This window comes from Marmota marmota, unplaced genomic scaffold (genome assembly GCF_001458135.2).
Source record: "Marmota marmota marmota unplaced genomic scaffold, marMar, whole genome shotgun sequence".
NCBI lineage: Eukaryota > Metazoa > Chordata > Mammalia > Rodentia > Sciuridae > Marmota > Marmota marmota.
Window position 1 is genome coordinate 342,512 of NW_025999872.1, and position 19,566 is coordinate 362,077.

The 19,566-nt window shown below is 43.8% G+C and overlaps 1 protein-coding gene across 6 annotated transcripts in view; it reads right to left on the reverse strand.

The window, feature by feature from the left end:
* Positions 1-1,945: 1,945 nt before the first annotated feature.
* The window catches only part of Cdk12 (cyclin dependent kinase 12), an 86,792-nt gene continuing 69,171 nt past the window's right edge, over positions 1,946-19,566 (reverse strand). For 2 of the 6 annotated variants that reach the window (XM_048785210.1, XM_048785241.1), the window contains 3 exons: positions 13,620-13,722; positions 13,082-13,175; positions 7,008-9,101 (listed from right to left, as the gene is read on the reverse strand). In XM_048785210.1, the coding sequence (XP_048641167.1) occupies positions 13,719-13,722 (4 nt within the window). In that variant the 3' untranslated portion in view covers positions 7,008-9,101; positions 13,082-13,175; positions 13,620-13,718. Of the gene's footprint in view, positions 4,475-4,986; positions 5,182-7,007; positions 9,102-13,034; positions 13,176-13,619; positions 13,723-19,566 lie in introns of those variants that run through there. The other 4 variants (XM_048785230.1, XM_048785216.1, XM_048785221.1 and 1 more) reach the window with 4 other exon arrangements.

The following is a 19,566-nucleotide window of genomic DNA, read 5'->3' on the forward strand; positions in this document are numbered from 1 at the left end:
GATGTGGATCAGTGATTAAATGCTCCTGGGCTCAATCTCTGGTACAAAAAAAAAAAAGCCTGGAGATGCTGCTCAGTGGTAAAGGACCCCTGGGTGTGATCCCCAGTATCAACAAGGCTGGGAATATAGCTCAATGTTACAGTGCCCCTGGGTTTGATCCCCAGTACTGCAATAAAAACAAAACCAAACCCTCAGCAAACCAAGTGAAATGAGCTATTTCATTCATTGCTAGAAATTACAGTGAGAGAACTTTGCTGATGAGCAACTTAGTAATGGTAAAAAGTGTTCATACAAAAAATGTTCATACAAAAATCTATACATAAATGTTTGTAACAGTTTTATTTGTAATAAATAGTCAAAACCAAATCAGCCCAGATGTCCTTCAACAGGTAAATGGTTAAACAAACTGTGGTATGTCCATACCATGGAATAAATAAAAGGAATGAACTATTGATATACATAAAAACTTGGATGGGTCTCTAGGGAATTAAGCTATATTAAAAGAGTCAATTAAAAATTGTATATTGGATAATTCCATTTTTTATAACTTTATTTTATTCATTTATTTTTTTATGTGGTGCTGGGGATTGAACCCAGTGCCTCACGTGTGCTAGGCAAGTGCTCGCTCTATCACTGAGACACAATCCCAGCCCAGATGATTCCATTTTTGAAATGACAAAATTTTAGAAGAGATCAGTGCTGCAAGGGTTAAGGAGGGGATGGAGTGGAGAAATAGGTGTAATTAAAAAAAAAATGAGGAATTCTTGTGATGCTGGAACTGTTCAGCATCTTGACTGTAGTGATAGAAATATGAATTTACACAGGTAATAAAATTGTATAGCACTTAATATGCACACACACATATACACACACTCACACACGAGTAAAACTAGAGAAATCTTTTAATTTTTATTTTTTAAGAGAGTTTTTTAATGTTTTTTTTTTTTTTTATTAGCAAGGACCTAACTAACATAGAGAGATCCTGCTTTTATTTATTTATTTGTCTGTTTGTTTTTCAATATTTATTTATTAGTTTTTGGCAGACATAACATCTTTGTTTGTATGTGGTGCTGAGGATCGAACCCGGGCTGCACCCATGCCAAGCGAGCGCGCTACCGCTTGAGCCACATCCCCAGCCCCAATGTTTTATTTTTTGGCGGACACAACATCTTTGTTTGTATGTGGTGCTGAGGATTGAACCTGGGCCGCTCGCATGCCAGGCGAGCGCGCTACCGCTTGAGCCAAATCCCCAGCCCTAGAGAAATCTTTACAAGATTGGTGATTGCATCAAGGTCAATGTTCTGATTGTGATAGTATACTATAGTTTTGCAAAATGTTACCATTCAGTGAAAGTGGGAAAAATGAACAAGGGCTCTTATTATTTCTTACAACTACATGTGAATCTACAATTATCTCAGTTTTTTAAAAAAGCCATGATAAATCGTTAATGTTTCTACTAGAAATAAGAGGCAGAAGGGGCAGCCCTTGTGTTTCCTTTGTGAAATTCCAAAGAGGAAGATTAATAAATGTTATTCTCATTAGGGTAATCAATAAAATGATCATAACCATGTAGGGGGGATATTTGTATCTGTTGACCCAGTAATTCTACTTCTTGGAATTTATCATTAAAAATACATGGGCTGGATGAATCAAAGTGTGAAATATGATATATCAAGAATTATGTAATGTTTTGAACAGCCAACAATAAAAAATTTAAAAAAAAAAAAAATACATGGGCTGGAGATGTGGCTCAAGCAGTAGCGCGCTCGCCTGGCGTGCGTGCGGGCCCGGGTTCGATCCTCAGCACCACATACAAACAAAGATGTTGTGTCTACCGAAAACTAAAAAAAAAAAATCTCTCCTAAAAAAAAAAAAAAGATTAAAAAAAAATACATTAAGTTTTATGTGTTCAGATATTCATTGTGATATTATTTATAACAGTAAAAATATCTAAGTGATTAAAAACGGGGGATAAGTCTTATAAATTATGGTGTATCTAGGTGATAAAATACTCTATAAATTTCAAACATACTTTAAAAATATACTCAATAAAATGTATAGCAGGCACTCAATAAATGGAATTTGCTTTTCTTTTTTTTGGTATTTAAAGAGCTAATGTAGATAAACTTGACAAACTTTTGCCTGGAAAATGTAAGTTGTTGCTATTCTTCTAAGGGCTATTTCTCCCAGTTCCATCCTGAATAAAGCTATACTTTCAGGCAGAACAATGGCTAAGTGGCACATGAGAATGGCCCCTCTTCTGGCTAGCAAGGCATCAAAATGATTTCTTAGGGAGTCTGAGTCAAGAGATTGGGGCTACTTCCTTTCCAGGGGACTTATATTCCTACTCACATAATGAAGAAAATTGGGAACATTCTCCCTAGTACATGCATGTGCATATGTGCATGTGCACATGCATGTGCACGCACGCACACGCGCACACACACACACACACACACACACACATATGGCGATAATCTCCAGGGAATCATGGAGTCTTTGAAGCAATGTCATCCCTGAGGACATAAAAATAACAGTGTTCTACTACATCAAGCACTGCTGATTGGGCACTGAGTATCTTACTGAATATCTGGTACTATCCTTGGTGGTTCTTCTTCTTCTTCTTCTTCTTCTTTTTTCAGTTGCAGATAGACACAATACCTTTTATTTTATTTGTTTATTTCTATGTGGTGCCAGGGATTGAACCCAGTGCCTCACACATGCTAGGCGAGCACTCTACCACTGAGCCCCAGCCGCAGCCCTGTATCCTATGTTCTTTATAACATTATTTACAAAATTTTCACAGCAACCTTAGTGGTAGATGTTCATCTGCATATCACAGACAAGGAAATTTGGGTTCAAAGAGGTGACTTATCAAGGTAGCTGGTAAGTGGCAGAGCTGGCACTGGAACCTAGGGCTGTCTGCCTCCAAAAAATTGTGATCTAACTCCACATACTACATTCGAAGGACTGACGAAGGGTGTACTGTGTGGAAAGCATGCTGACACCGTCTGGAGGAGGCCTGGAAAAGTATCCTTGTTCTTCCAACTTAACTCATTGCAGGCAAAAGAAAAAATCTCTGGAGAGAGAAGCAGGCCTATTCTAAAGTCTTTCATCCCATTAGTAAGTTTTTCTGTTTAACCTGTATGCTTTCTGTTAAAATTCAACCCCTTCTCCTCTCTTCTGTTTCCAGTGAGGATGGTGAAGAGATGACACAGTACTCCTCCATGAAAGGTTCTAGGGAATAGAGAGGGCTTCTCTCTCTCTAGATTTGTTGAGGCCATGCCTAGGATGCTTCAGTCTCCTGGGTCTTTTGGATCTGTCCCAAGGTATCAAACTAAAAGACAAGCAGGAAGGACACACAAAAAAGGAGTAGCCCAGTCAGACCAAGGCCAGCTTGGAGAATGGCCCTGGAGTCTTTGGGACCTTAGTGCTGGGCCCAGAGTGAAGTTAAGGTGGGCAGTTTTTCCCATCAGGATCAGCAGTGGGCTTCGTGTTTGACATCTACCCAGCTATAGAGGTCTGGCTGGCATCTCTCTCCCCAGAGGCTCTTATCTATTCTCAATATGACATCTCTATAGTTACCTTTCTCTCAGAAAGGAGGGGGCTGGGGATTCTGCCACTATATATTTCCCTTCCTTTTCAATATCAGCTCACTGTATATGGTGCAGGTCCAGGCAACCAAACTGGGTGCTTAGAGATGCTCATGGAAAGGAATAATTTTGTTAGGAGGATGCTGAGATCCCAATGCTAAGTCCAAAGGAGCTCTTCTAGGATGTCAAAGCCAGGATTGAAGTTCTTTCTTCTTTTTTCTCCACATGAAAGATAGGAGGGCAACTGGGGCCTGAGATTGGACACATAGAATGGAGGGGTATGTGTCATTCCTCCCTCCCTCTTCCAGATTGTTATTCTACCTTGCTGGGGCCCAAGCATGCTCACTGCTCACTTTGGCTCCCCTTGGTCCATCTACCCTATGGACAGGAGAGGGTTAAAGGCATGGTATGGGCAAGCTATAAATTTCCCATCAGTGTAGGGAGAGCAGGATTGTTGGCAGGGAGGGGGGGCAGGGTTGGGGGGGAGGGGGAGCTGGGAAAAAGCCAGGAGGTTGTCTCTAGGTAACAATAAACACTGCAAGCAAGGAGCAGCTGTTACACTTACTCTCTCTGCATCACAATGCTGAAATAACACTAATAAACCAGTGTACCCAATGCACAGGCAGACATGCATTCAGGGCCGGGGCCCCAGTGTACACCTAGGGCTGCCCTCTGTTCCAGGGCAGGGCCCTTAATACCAGTGGACATATCAGTCCTGGCCTGGGTATACTTGTGGAAGGATGAGGACTGATGAGTCCTTCCCACCTCAATGGTATTTTCAGGATCAGGGTAGGATAGCAGAGGATAAGGATCCTGGGTTCAGATCCTGGAGGCGTTCACTGGTGGAAAGAATTGAAATCTTGGTAGTTCTCAGTTGGGAGCTGGGAAGAGAGGAAGAGAGTGAGAGAGATAAAAGTACAGGGAACATAAAAGTATTTACCATGTTCTTTCAGACTGGAGAAGATGTGGTGGCCAGAAATGGGGGTAGTTAATGGGAGGTCAAAGAAAAGGGAGCACAGAAAGGAGTTTTAAGAAATAGGTGGATTGCTGGATGCAATGGTGCACATCTGTAACCCCAGTGACTCGGGAGTCTGAAGCAAGAGGATCACAAGTTCAAGACTAGCCTTAGCAACTTAGTGAGGTCCTAAGCAACTTAGTGAGAACCTGTCTCAAAATAAAAAATAAAAAGGGCTGGGGATGTGGCTTAGTGGTTAAGTGCTCTTGGGTTCAATCCCTGGCACCAATCAATCAATCAAAAAAGAGGAGGGATAAGCAGCAAGTGGTATAGAGGAGTTATTCTTATCTCTTCTGGGGATTAAGCCCCCCATCTACCTACACCCTAACTAATATACCCAGGCTCCCCCTCAATTTTATACTCAAGGCAGGTGATGGGTTAGCTTAGCTCAGGACTAAACTTTATTATGGGGTCTCTCAACTTGTGCTGCCAGAGAGAGGAATGGTATAGCTGATTCCATCTCCCTGCACAAAGAGTGATTGGTCTGTCTCTTTCACCAAAAAAAAAGCCATCTCTGGATCACCAGGAACAGTTGGACAGAAGGCTTTTACCCTGGCTGAAAAGTAGAGCCACCTGCAATGAAACAGAATAGGCAAGTGAAAATTCAGGCTCGGTCACAGGCCCCAGGACTAGGATCACAGGCATAGACAGTTGTCTTAGTCTACCTTCTGATCTCTTTCTATTATGATATTCAGCACAGTACTCTATCATCCCCTGATTCAAAAAGGATAGAAATGTATATTGCCCACTGGCCTGTGAGAGGGGAAGGCATCAGCACTTTTAAAGACCTGTGTTTCTGCACCCACTGTTCATTCTGTACCAACAGCCTGTTCTGCCAATCTAAATACCCCTAGCTGCTCCTCTCTGGTCCTAGGTGTCTCTTTCTAAGGAAGAAACTACTGAGAAAAGGTGATAATTCTTTTAGGTTCTGATCTTGTTGCAGTGGTTTTCTTCTTCTTTTTTTTTTTTTAAAGAGAGAGAGAGAGAGAGAATTTTTTAATATTTATTTTTTAGTTTTCGGCGGACACAACATCTTTGTTTTGTATGTGGTGCTGAGGATCGAACCTGGGCCGCACGCATGCCAGGCGAGCACGCTACTGCTTGAGCCACATCCCCAGCCCTGTTTTTTTTTTTTTTTTTAATATTTATTTTTTAGTTTTTGGTGGACACAACATCTTTATTTTATTTTTATGTGGTGCTGAGGATCGAACCCAGTGCCGCGCGCATGCCAGACAAGCCAGTTACCGCTTGAGCCACATCCCCAGCCCCATTTTGTTTTGTTTTTTAATTTCTGAAAATGTAGAGTCAACTGGGTACATAATTCACTGGTGAGGCAGGCAAATGAGGCAGGGAGAAATAGTTGGGTGTACTTGGAAAGCTTTCTTCTGGAAAAAGTCCAGAGATACTGGGAGGCCTTAGCACATGTGAATGCCCAGTACTCCCTGTGCAATCCATAGATACAGTAAGGCAAGAATAACTGGACTCTCCTTATGGGAAGCTGCTCCTCTGAGAATGTTCAGCTTCTCCTGCTCTCTTCTCTTCTCCCACTTCCTTCTTTTTTCATAGCTAGGGTCTCTCCTCATCTAGATGAGAGATTTTTTCATCCACAGAGTTCAAAGTGGGGAGAAGGAGCAAAGAGAGTTCTAATAGGCCTGGGCCCCCTTCCCCTCTGTTGTTTTTATGAGCCACCCCCACTGCTGTGAGTCACTAGAACCTCAGGCTCTGCTGAGCTGCCAGCAGCCTTCTCCCTACCCCCTCCTCCAGCCAAGCAAAATGCACCCAAAAGGCCCCAGAGCCCACCATCTTCTTACCCATAGGGCCACAGCCCTCTTTCATCCCTAATAATAGTAATCTGTAACACAGGCACATTGAGATGACTGAGCACAGGAGTGTGAGAGACTACTGCATGTGCTCTATGCAGGGGCAGAGTGCTGGCTGCCGTCTCCATGGAGCAGGATAACCAGCCAGGAGAGCTGGCACACTCAGGCATATAGCCCCATAGGCATGTGAGGGGAAGCAAGAGAGGATGGGGTAAGGATGCTGTTTCAGGAGCAGGGAGCAGGTATCTCCTTTTAGCTTTCTCTCTGGCCAGTTTCTCTCCTTGGCCTCTCTCCTTGAGTGCTAATGAACACCATGGTACAGCCACCTCCATCTACCCCTTTCTCTTCCTTTCCCCTTCTCCATAGCTTTGGGAATTATAGAGAGGGGATCTGCATAACAGCCTTCCAGGTGTCAAGGTAAGAGGTTCAGATTTCCAGGTCTCCCCCAACCACATACAGTGGGAAAATGGGGAGGAGGAAAGGGGTCCCCTTAGAGTAAAAGTTAAACCCTAGGCCATTGCTGAGCATTGTGGCTAGTTCTTTTTTTCCAGAAGGCAGAGAATTCTGGGTACTGTTTTCTCTACCTTCCAAACACTTCACATCTACCCTTCTTTTCCACAAAAGGCTCTGAACTTCTTCTGGACTCCAGGCTGTGGATCTGGAACCCTTGGCTAGACCTTGGGAATATGAGGTAGACCTGGTAGGGTTGAAAGAAAGGAAGCTCTATTTCTTTCTTTCTTTCTTTTCCTTTTCTTTCTTTCTTTTTTTTTTTTTAAGAGAGGGGCTTTTTTTTTTTAAACTTTTTATTTTATTTATTTATATGTGGTGCTGAGGATCGAACCCAGGGCCTTGCACGTGCGAGGCGAGTACTCTACTGCTGAGCTATAACCCCAGCCTGGAAGCTCTATTTCTTTGAAAAACACCCAGAATCTGGAGTGAGTACTTTAAGGGCCTTTCTGCCCCTTCCATATTCCCCCAGTATGTTGAAGTAGGGATGAACAAAGGGCAACCATCAGCAAGAGAAAGGGTGGCTAGCTCTTTTTCAGAGAAAGCCTGCCATCCTCTCTCCTCCCTTACTGCATGCTCTTTTCCATTGCTCTGCATTCCAGAGTAGAAACAGCACCCACCTAATATATCCCCCAAATAATACTTCCTATGACTGTCCTGCCTTACATTCAGCAGTCAACTCCACAAGTGGGACTACAGGACTCAGTTTCCAAATGTCACCTCTCCATATTGTCTCTTTGCAGCCTTCTACCTCATCTCACCCAACAGAAGAACTTTCTTTGCAGTCCCTGCCACAGTTCTCCCCCTACCAACAGCCTTGATACCCTTGGAAGCCGGCAGGGGTCCTAGAAGAATTCTTCCTAGTCTGTCCTTGGGGGACCTGAGGACCTTCTTATCTTGGCTGCAGTGGAGAAGGCAAAGGATCAGACAGACCAGGGGCAGATTCTGAGGGTCTAAAGGCAGAGCAGGATGAGGCTGGGGGCACTTACATAGGCAGATCCTGCTCTTCCCCAGGGCCTGGGTACTAAACTAGAGGAGAAGACAATTCTGGGGGTGGGAAAAAAGATGTGGGGGCATGAAAACTGTGACAAAATTTCCCCTGGCACTGCCTTCCAAACTTTGTGCCTAATCTTGCCCTTACCCCAAGTCAGCCTCATGAAGCACAGAACAAAGAATGTTGAATATATTCAGGAAAGGGGAGGATGCCAAGAAATTAAGCTTTGGCAACCTGGTGGTAAAGGCCCCATTTGCCTTCATCCTTCCCTCTTTAACCCTAGCTCATAAACAGTGACAAAAGAAAGCTAGTAGGAATGGAGGCGGTTGGAAACTTGCTTTTCTCTTCCAGGGTACATCAACACTACGTGAACCAAATGGGACCTAACCAAGAGCCCTAGGGCAGGGTACTACATGAATTTAGGGGCTTTTCTAATTCAGCCTTTAGGGCCTTGAATTTGAATTCTGTCTCTGTTCTAGGCTTAGACATTGGACAAGAGGTATAAGACTACCCCTTATTATACTTTTTGGCATAGCTTTCTCCAGTGGTTTATATTATAGCAGGGAAACTTGTGAGAAGATTTCTAACAAAGTTCCATATTTAATGTTGACTGGAAGATTTATTTCTAGGTTAAAAAGTTGGAATAATTGGTTCATTTCCTTCCCTTAGAAGTTAAGATAAAATTCTGGAACGGGGACTAAAGGAAATCTGACTGCTTGGAATCAAGGGAATGGATGAGATGAACTATGAAACAGGCTATATAAAGAAAATGTCCCCCATGGGCTGGGGTTGTGGCTCAGTGGTAGTGCTCTTGCCTAGCATGCGTAAGGCACTGGGTTTGATTCTCAGCACCACATACACATAAATTAAATAAAGGTCCATCAACAACTAAAAAATATTTAAAAAAAGAAAGAAAGAAAATGTTTCCCAGTAATGCTCCATAGAAAATGCACTTGCTTGACTCCCTAAGTTGCTTCCCAGACTCAGGGGACAAAAACATGAGGCTTCAGGCAACAGAATATAATGTCCTGCTGACTCTTCATTTGACTTTCCTCCCACTATACCTACCTTTCCTTTCCCTGTGTTCCCAGGAACTTTCTAAACCCAGGAACAAAAGCAGCTCCAAGACAGGATTCAAATGAATTCCCCTCTCTGGGTCTTGGTTTCCACATCTGTAAAATAATGGGGTCAGGCAAGATGAGCTCCAAGTTCCCTTCCTTGGAACAGAAAAGATTCTCTGATTCAGACCCTAAAAGGCACCAGTCCTAGTTTGCATGCCATTTTGCAGGTAACTTTGATGGCACTGTTTCAAGTCAAAATGTAGAAAGGCTGAGGATATAGCTCAGTGGTAGAGCTTGCCTAGCATGTGTGAGGTCCTGGGTTCAACCCCAAATATGGAGGTTGAACAGAAATATCTCTGAAATCTGCCTTTCTCTTCCCTCTCATCATAGTCTCTAGTTCCATGGTCCTTAGCTCTTGTACTTTCCTTCAGGGATCTCAAACCTCTGTCCCCACATTCCTTTCACAATTTTACAGCACTCCTTGGGATAAAAACCCAACTAGACAAAACCCCAGGGGCAAGAAAACAGCCTTACCTATTATTCTGATTGCAATTTTGGGCTCTAAGATTTGAGTCAATCAGCATAGTTCCATCCCTTTTGGAGGTCCTGGCAGGGGGGAAATCCTGGCACCTCTCCCCAGTGCCTCCCCTCCTCCTCTACCTTGCTATTCTCCATGCCAGAACGCAAAGTGGCCAGTGATTGATGGGCCCGAGTTCCCGGTAACCGCACCCAGTGGCCCAATCCTCCTCCCTTACCCAATCCCTCCCCTGTCCCTATTCAGAGATCAGATTGTCTCATGTTGGTCCCTGAGGTCCCATTAATTAAAAATACATCCAATTAAATGGCAGGTGAAAACGTGCTATTGGAGCTCTACACCCCCTTGCCCCAGCTTGGTCTCTCCACCCCCACCCCTCCTTCTAAGGCTCAGCTGTGCTTTGAGCTGAGAAAAGAGTGGGGGGCGGAGAAAGAGGGAGAGAGTAGAGGAAGACATAGGGGTGGGAGTATGATGGGGGGCTACTTGAACCTCTGCCAGGGTAGCATGTGCCAGCCTGGGAGGGTGGCACCGTGCCCTGGTGTCTAATTTCTGGAGGTGTGAGTAGGTTCAGTCAGCTGGGTACCCACCTCCATTTCCCTTAAAGGGGCAGAGGGCAATCAGAGGGTATGGTTAGCTCTGCTGCCATGCTTCTGGGCTTGATACGTGAAGGACGGAGTATAAATGAAAGAAGGATCTTAGAATGGTGTGTAATATTTAGGGGTTGGGAGGATCTGAGACTTCCATTCTTGGCATATCTCGGCTCATCCCCAAACTAGGAAGAAGATAACAAGGAGTGAGGAGCCGGATGGGACCCAGGTGGCAGGGCAGGGTGATGCTCCTGAGTCTGGCTGTACCTTTCCTGCAGGAAAGCTGAGAGAAAGATAGAGGGAGAGGGAGGGAGAGAGGGAGAGAGGAAGGAGCCATAATTTGGGTGGGAGCAGATGGATCAGATAGGATCAAATATACAAAGATGGATGTTCATGTGGGTACCATGTCCCTAAGTACTTAATGGGAAAGAGGGCTTAGAGGGACCTGTTCTGTTTGCTTTTTCTTTAGGCAAAAAGCAGTAGCACTAGAGGGAAGTCACCTTGGCCTGGCTGCTGGCAGGCTGTGATTAGGACAAGCTCTGACCATTCTCATGCTCCTCCATCCTTAAAGGATCCCCAGATTTTTCCAGGTTATACATCTGCCCCACCCCATCCCAAGCCCTCCAGCCCCAAGTGATACAAGGCTAATAGGCACTTAGCACATTGAAGAGGAGTTAGAGAAGAAAGGGTGATGAAGAGTGGCACTCAGAATCCAGGCAGGAGTGGGGGTGCTGACCCAGGGCCCCCGCCTGGCCTCCTTGGCAGCCTCAGCACCTCCTCACTTCACTGTAACGCTAATTGGAGATTTTAATCTGCACTGCTGCTCTGCTCAGGGTGCTGGGGGGAGCGCCAGCTGTGCAGTAATTCCAGTAGCACCGACTGTTTAATCAAGCTGTCCTCCTGGGGAGGGGCCCTCAGGCATGGGGGGAGGAGGAAGAAGAGGACCTCTGTCATCTCCCTGAGCCTATTCAGACTGGAAGAGCTTCATGGAGACTGAGGGTCAATTGTGGGGTCCTCACTCCTGTAGAAGCCTGTTGGCCATTTGGCATCACTAACAGAGCCATGACATTGCATAGGGTGGGTATGAGGCACAAGGACCAAAGCAGCCCCCTTTCCCATCCTGTTTTCTGACACCTTTTCTGGCTCAGAGCCTAGAGGTATCCTGAGTGTACTCCAGCCACTCAGTCTAAACACATCTATTAGACTGTCATGAGTTCTTCAGGTCTGTGCTGGAAGAGATGATGGGGTGACACACTTTTTCAGTCTCCAGCCCCCCAATACTTTCTCACTAACAAAGACACTTGGAATACTTGTAAAATATTCTCCCCCCTAAAAACCATAGACACCCCCACCCTCTGGGCCAGAAAGCAATTTTCAGGAGGCAAGGGGACAATGGGGTGGACAGCTAGAACCTGTTATACCCTGAAGGAGAGAGCACCTGTGTGAACTGCTCAGTACCTGGAACTAGGGGCTTTCCAAGCACAACTGGAAGTGCACTGAGCTAGCAGGCTACTAGGGCAGTGTTTAGGGTCTTAAGTCATTTTAAAGAAAGAACAAGTGGTTCCAGTTAATTCTTCTGACTCCTTGGCCCTCAGCTCTCAGACTCTCTGGGGGTGTCTCTGAGAGGTCAAGGAGAAAGGGTGCCCTCACCCAAATTGTCTGCTAAGGTGTGAGTTTTAATTGGTCAGCAGTGCCCTCGTGTGGCAGAAACCAAGACTGCAGTTGCCTGACTGGTATGGTTGCTTTGAGGAATCAGACATCCTGCTTGGCGGGTAAGAGTTATAAATGTTGGTATTCTCTGTACCATCAAGGTAGCCCATACATACCTCCTAGGTGACTACTTCCAGGGACATTTCCTGCTTTCTAACATCTGCTTCAGCCCTCTTATCTACCCTGTTTCACTTGCTCCACTTCTAACTCAAAAGCATCTGCCTCAAGGAAAGCAGCACCTTGCTCAGCGAAGGTACTTATTTGGGAGTGCTGCTTGAGCTATCAGAATTGCAGGAGTAAGAGGGATGCTGCTGAGAGAGGAAGCCAAGGGTCAAGAGGAAAAGATGATGTCACTCTAAGGCCTGGTAGGCAGGAAGATGCTCTGACCCCCCTGACATTCTTTAAAGGCCCCAGAGGAAAGCTGACACCTGAATTCCAAAGAGCAATATCCAGCTGATTCTTCCCTTCAGTCATCCATTTTCCATTTCCCAGGGAAGTCTGGGAATAAGTAGAGTCAGAAAGACTCTGGGAGCCTAAGATCTGAATCCTGGGAAACAGTCACCAGATAAAACACCTTTCCTTGAAAAGATCCAGGTACTCTACTAGGATGCACATCTAGGGATTCAGACTTCCAGCTCCCAAGAAAAGGACTGCCTCTCCCTTCCCCTCTAGCCTCAAAGACCATCTACTTACTGGCCCTTTCCCTTTTAAAATTTTTATTCATTTAATTATTTTAGTTGTTGATAGACCTTTATTTTATTTATTTATATGCAATGCTGAGAATCGAACCCAGTGCCTCACATATGCCAGGCGAGTATGCTACTGTTGAGCCCCAGCCCCAGCCCCATTACTGGTTCTTTTCTATACCCACTAAATGGGGGGGAAAGGTTCTGAACTACAGAAAAAGGAATGGATATTTGATAGCTGGAGGGACTCTCTGAAGAGAAGGGTTTGAAAGTTAGCAAGACAAGGAGTTGAGTCTTCTTGCTGGAGATAATAAACAACAGAAATACCATCAGAAAAGCTGGACACACTGCCACATGTCTGTAGTCCCAGCTACTTGGCAGGCTACTTAGCAAAGAGGATTGCTTCTTGGGCAACATAATGAGACCTAGTCTCAAAAAAAAGAAGAAGAAGAGGAGAAAAAAAAATGTTACTCCCAGAAAGAAATATGGCCCTATTTGGGATTAGGAGAAGGGAGAGCATACCTACCACCAGGCAAAGAGGACAATGGTGGGCACTGAAGCCAGGTGACCCACCTGCTTTGGGCATTGGGAATGGAGGAAGCAGGCTGCAGGCATCTACTTCTGGTATTTCACACAGTGTTCGGACAGGTGCAGTCTCCCATTGAACCTAGAAAGGAGGTGAAGAAGCTGGTTAGAGGAAGGGAGAGGGACATCACTATTTTATCTTGATTTGAAGGAATAGAAAATAGCTTTTTGGAAAAGAAGTATTTTGTGTATGATAGGGGTAGTGGGTGAGTGGGGCAGCCATCCTAAAGAGAGGGCTGAAAGTGAGTAACCACATCAGCATGGAGGAAATATCTATTAACACAGCTGGCCAAGAGGAAACAACAGGAATGAAATGCTGGTGCCAAGAAAGGGAGTCACTTACTCTAGCTGGAAGAACTTGTTAACCAGAAGATAGGACACCAGAAAGCCATCAAATTAAAAAGCTAAGAAAACTCCTCTGGAGATCTCTGAGGGTAAGAAACTTCCCTGAGATCAGGGTACAGTGAGGCTGGGGGTATTACATTTAAAAGAAGATAGTGACCTCTGATTGGCCTTAAGTCCCTACCTGGCATTAAGTTCTTGGAAGAGACTGAATTTGCCAGGTTCTGAATGCAAGGTGTCTGATGGATGTCACCGAATTCCTCAGGGGCCACCCCTACTACTGTCACCTGTAAAGGAATATGACAGGCTACATTAGACATGAGACAAGGGACTAGACACCAAAGAGGGTCTTTCGTCTTTAGCACAGGAAGCATGAGGTTGGCAGATAACAGTGAGAGTGGTGGCTGCCATTTCTCCAATGTCTTTTAAAACCTGAATTCCCCACAAGGTTTTAGATAAACTTTAAGCATGTTCCCAGAGAGTTACATTTCCAGATTTCTGTCTCCCAGGAACTGTCTCCCAGGTTGATAAAGACAAAACCATTGTCCCTGTATTCATAGATAGAGAATTCAACAAAAATAGAAGCTATGAAACACAGAATTATAAAAGGCAACGGAGGTTAATGGTTAATATAATATAAATTTTAGGCAAGAAGATAACTTAGAGGAGATCACTCAATTTTTTTTTATTTGTATCTTTTTTTTTTTTTTAGTTTTCGGGCGGACACAACATCTTTGTATGTGGTGCTGAGGATCGAACGCGGGCCGCACGCATGCCAGGCGAGCGTGCTACTGCTTGAGCCACATCCCCAGCCCCATCACTCAATTTTTGATCAGATCACCAGCTTAGATTTGAGACTCTCTTGTCCATCACAGCTTCTCTGAGAAGGGCTCTGAGATACAAAAGGATCTTGACTATAAAACAGAAAGACTTGGGCTAGGGCTGTAGCTCAGTGGCAGAGTGCTTACCTAGCATGCGTGAGGCACTGGGTTCAATCCTCAGCACAACATAAAAATAAACAAATAAAGGCATTGTGTCCATCTACAACTACAAAAAAATAAAAATTAAAAAAAAAAAACAGAAAGACTTGTAGGACAACAGACTTGATGCAATTTGGGCAAGTAGGTCTATCATATATTCCCAGGGCAGATACAAATTTGCATGGGAAGCAATACCACATTTCCCCTATGCTATCAATTAGGGCATAATGAACAAAATGTAAAGAATATGTACTGGGATCTGTCTGTCATCCGCAGTGTTCATTTTGCAGATCCCCTGCACCCCCTGCCAACTATATCCATAACTCTTATCTCCAAGCTGTCCAGTTGTGCCTTTCTCCCTTCAGCATTGTCCTCTCTGCTCATCAGTGGCTCCTGATTTCATATGCTCAGAGAAAGCATGGGACTGTGGATGTATCCAGGAGGGTTCCAGGAGGAGAAGTGAGACTTAGTTAGCCCAGAGTGAGATGATTTACAGAACCTGCCCTGCAGATTAGACAACTGAGCACACCATGTAGGGTTTAGGCCACCATGAGGCACCACCTTCCAAACAACTCAACACTAAAAAAATAAAATAAGGAGAGAGGTAATGCTCCCTTTACCCCCACAACTTTCCTGTAATCTCAGAGAGTATCTTATTTTGTTTTGGGTTCTCTAATCTAGTGTCATTCAGAGACCCCTCTTCTACCTTAATTTTCTAGCAGATGAAATGTTTTCTTTCTACCTTCATTTTGATTCATTTCCCCCCTTATTTTTGGAAAATAAAATAAAATAAATGCCACAAACCCATTCCCTGTGGTAACTTAGTTCTGATACTGCTTGCTTAAAATCTAAAAGGTCAGAAGGATGATTCTTTTCAATATAGCCGTCTTGTAATACAAAGGGGTCTGAGTTGAGATTTGGGATTAATTCCTCACGTTGCCTTTGAGGTTCTTTTCCTCCAACCTACAGAGATAGTGGCTAAGTGTTCTGAAATTTGGAGTAACTCTGAGAGCATCAGGGTCTTTGGCTGTGGCTGCCATTTGCTTCCCAATGAAAAAGAGCTCTAATAAAAAGTGCTTAATTTGCATGTCATTAGATGTTATCCTTTAAGGTAAAAATATAAAAATGTTTTTCTATTAATGACTTTTAAACCTACCTTTACCTTCCAATCTCTGTCCTTCCCCCTTCAAAATCTCACAGTTTCTTTCCTTTTCTGAGGAAGCTGAGGGTTTTCAGGAATAGGGGATTTTAAAGTTGGAGGCTCTATATTCATATAGTTTAAGATTCTGGCCTCTTGGATCTAGTCCTAGTATGGTTAAACCAACTGTGAGATTGTGGGTGAGGTACTATGCCATCCTTAAACCTGTTTCCTGTTCTGTAAACTGAGAGCCTGGATTACCTGACCTCTTTTCTAGCTCTGGCAATGTATGATTCTCTAACAGAGAAGTCACGTCAAGTATCCATGCATTAGGAAGTGAAATATTCCTGCCCTTTACACCTCTCTGCACCACGTTAGAGAAGGTCCCCTGTAGATGCTTGCCTTCCTCCTGCAGGTTTAACTGAAGGGACAGGTGAGACCCAGTAGGAGGCCTTCCTTTAAGTGCCAAACCCTTTCTATTAAGAGGAAATTAATTGGTTGGGGTTGTGGCTCAGTGGTAAAGCGCTTGGCTAGCATGTGCGAGGTACTGGCTTCGATTCTCAGCAGCTCATATAAATAAATAAATAAAGATCCATCAAAAACTAAAAAATTAAAAAAGAGGAAATTAAGTAAGGAGAGAATCTATACTCTGACCCCGAATCTTGATAAAACAAAAGGCAGGTATGGGGCAGGAAGGAGTTTGATAAGCATGCCCCATCTCAGATTGGGCACCCCCTCAACTTTGCCCTAGGGAGCCCCATGTAAGCAGTAGCTGCTAATCTAACATAACTGTGTAGATGGAATGAATAGAGCAAAGGACATGTAAATAATCCACAGCATTGACTTCAATATCCAATCAATGCCCACACACTCACTATTTTCTCCTACTTTAGGCCTATAGGTACATATAAGAAGCCACAATGGCAAGGGACAAACCATTTCTGTCTTCCTCCTCCCCAAAGTCGAAAAGAAGAGACAGTGAGACAGGAGCTATTTGGCTTCCTATAAATTGTTTTGTCCTTCCTCACAGCTGCAATCAGAAGCTAAGGGCTCCCGCAGGCCTTGTTCTGATCTGCTGCAGGCGATGGAGGGTTTTTGAAACGGAGAGGACTTGGCTGCAGCCCCGTTTCAGCTGCCGCTGGGGCTGCCTAATGGGCTCATTCGGGAAGACCCCCGCCTGCCGTACTAAAGAGTCCCCTGCCGACCCCCTCCCTAGTCCCAACCCAATTAATAAATGGGGGCTCCCACTTTATGGCTCTAGGAGCAGGAACCAGAGATGCAAATGACCCCCAGGGAGGGACAGGAAAAGGCCTTCCAAGAATCAAGCCAGAGAATTGTGCATCCACAGGCACATGCTGCCACAGGCTAGTCATATCCCATTTTCAAGGCATTAAAGGGGAAGAAACTGACAGACAAAACCAAAAAACTGAATTTTCTTTCCCAGATCCAAAGTTGACTAGCATCCTTAAAAGTCTGTGGGCACACCCCAGCAATGGGACTCTCTTGTCTGGTTCTCCACCCTGAAATGGGTGGGGTGCAGGTTACCATCTGGACACAGTACATGCTCCACGGTTCTCCAGGGACAGGGCCCCTTCTAGACTCTGCAACACTGAAGACAGGCACACCACATCAGTTGGCTAATAAACACTTATTCCTTAAAAACAAAGCTGTCTCTTACCAAGCTTCCATCATTATCAGCAGCACAAATGTGTCCTGGGATCATCTGGAGGCCATCTTTGTCTCTCCCCTCACATCTAAACTTTGAGCAAGCCTAATTCCTATGGACCACCCCCTTCCATTTCTTCTGATTCCCCCTTTCCTAGTCTACTGTAGGCTTTACTGCCTCACGTATGGGCAATAACAACAATATTCTACAGAACTCTGCAGTTGCAAAGTCCTTGGAATAATTTTTCATCTCATCATGCTCACTTCTGTTACTGCTTAACAAACCAAATTTCAACTCCTCATACAGAGGGACTGGGACATTTGCCTAGCATGTATCAGGCCCTAGATCCCCTGCACAAAACAAACAAACAACAAAAAACCCACACAGCTCCAATTCCTCAATTCAGGCCAAGAAAATTGCACCTCCAACTTCATTTCCTAACACCCTTTCCTGTACCCATCCTAGGTCAATTCATGTCCCTCTGCCCAAAATACATTTCCATAAGTCTCCTCCCTCTGTTCACCTTTCTCTCACTTTCAAATAATTTTTTCTTATTAACGCCACTTTTTCTAATTATTTGATTTGGCTTCCTCTTTGTTAGTATACTCTTACTTTATAACTTGACTTAATATGCTAACTTAAAAATATAGATTCCCCACTCCTGTCCTAGGCATAAGACTCATCTCTCATACTAGGCTCAGAAGCTTCCTAAAAGTGAGACCTCCCTTCAACCTCCTCCCACCCCTAGATGTACTTACTCAAGACATAACTCTGCTAATGATATTACCCCTCCCCACTGAAGCAGTCTCCATGGTATAACTCTTGGGATATTATACCAAACAACCAAGAGGAATACAATCTAAATCTGTCTGTTTTCAGACTCCCACCTGCCCCAAAATTAACACTTTTCAAAATCACAAATTCAATTTCATGACTTCAAAATGTTATAAACAAAAATCGGGGGGAAAAAAGCACAGTCACCAAATGAATTTATTTCCTTGATTCATAGTGTATAAACACTATTTTCCACTATTTTCTCTGAGGACGCTTTAGGATTAGAAGCCTTATTTTGTTCTCTAAGATTAAATCCTATATTCTTGGGTCATGACTTGACTTTCTAGAATGAAAATCAATCTCAGTGCCAAAAATAATCTTGCTCCCTATCACACCTGCCTCTGATTCATTGTATAGTCTCTAGGAATGGAGAAGTTATTTACCTTTCAATTGTCTGGTTCCTTAGATTAACCTCAATCTCAAATGCTGATTCTTCATTTCCTCTAGGTTAGTCCTGTGTGGTTAGAAAGGAAAAAGTGGTCTACCACTTCCCTTTATCTCCTACATATTGCTCAGGACAATAAGAGGGATGTCTTTTCTTTCCAGCCCTTGGTCTCAAGGTGCCTAAGAACCAAGACAGTAATTTACAAAGTAAAGCCCTTCAAATATCCAATCAATGCCCACACACTCACTACTGTTTTCTCCTACTTTAAGCCTATAGATACCTGTAAGAACCCATAGTGGCAAGAGACACACCATTCCTGTCTTCCTCCTCCCCAAAGCCAAAAAGAAGAGACAGTGAGACAGGAGCTTGACACATGGTAATACTTAAGGTTAGTTCCCCTTTTCTTCCTTCTTTCTCCCAACACCAGTTTCTCCACCTTTCTAAACTTTTTTTACTGGCCAAAGATGGCATTGAACTAAACAAACTAATGTCCTTTTGTAGCACAAACATTCTGGAACTCCAGTTCACAAATTCTGGTTTGTCTGCTCTTCTATGCACTGCCCTCATTCATCTAAAATAAGGGAAGAGGAATAACATTAGTTTCTAGATTGACATAAAATACATAAATCTACTTGGAGAGTTTTAAAACTTGAAAAACACAATTTTATCATGTTCTTTCCTTCTTACTCCTTATCCTCTTCAACTATGTAGCTAACAGTGCTACACAAATGTATCATAAGTTATTTGCTTAATATTGTTTACATTCTCTAGCCTCTGTAGAAAAAATGTCTTCAAATTATGGCCCAGCTTAAGGGTTCTAAGCCCATCCTCTAACCCTAAAGGTAATACTCCTGTGAATCAAGGGAAACTCTTTACTCACAGAGATGCCTTAATGGAACCTCATTGGAGTAAACTGTGAACCTCTAGAGCAATCATCCCCTAAATTTCACTAGCCCAACCATAATTTTTCTTTCCATCTCATATTCCTCTCTCTTTCTGCAACCTGGCTACCAAATTGCTCTAATTCTCCCTTCTTACCCTTATTTCTACCTCCTTATATGGCTTTATTTTATGTGACCTTGATCCTCTAAAAGAAATCACAAATATTGGTGCAAAGTCAATCTCAGA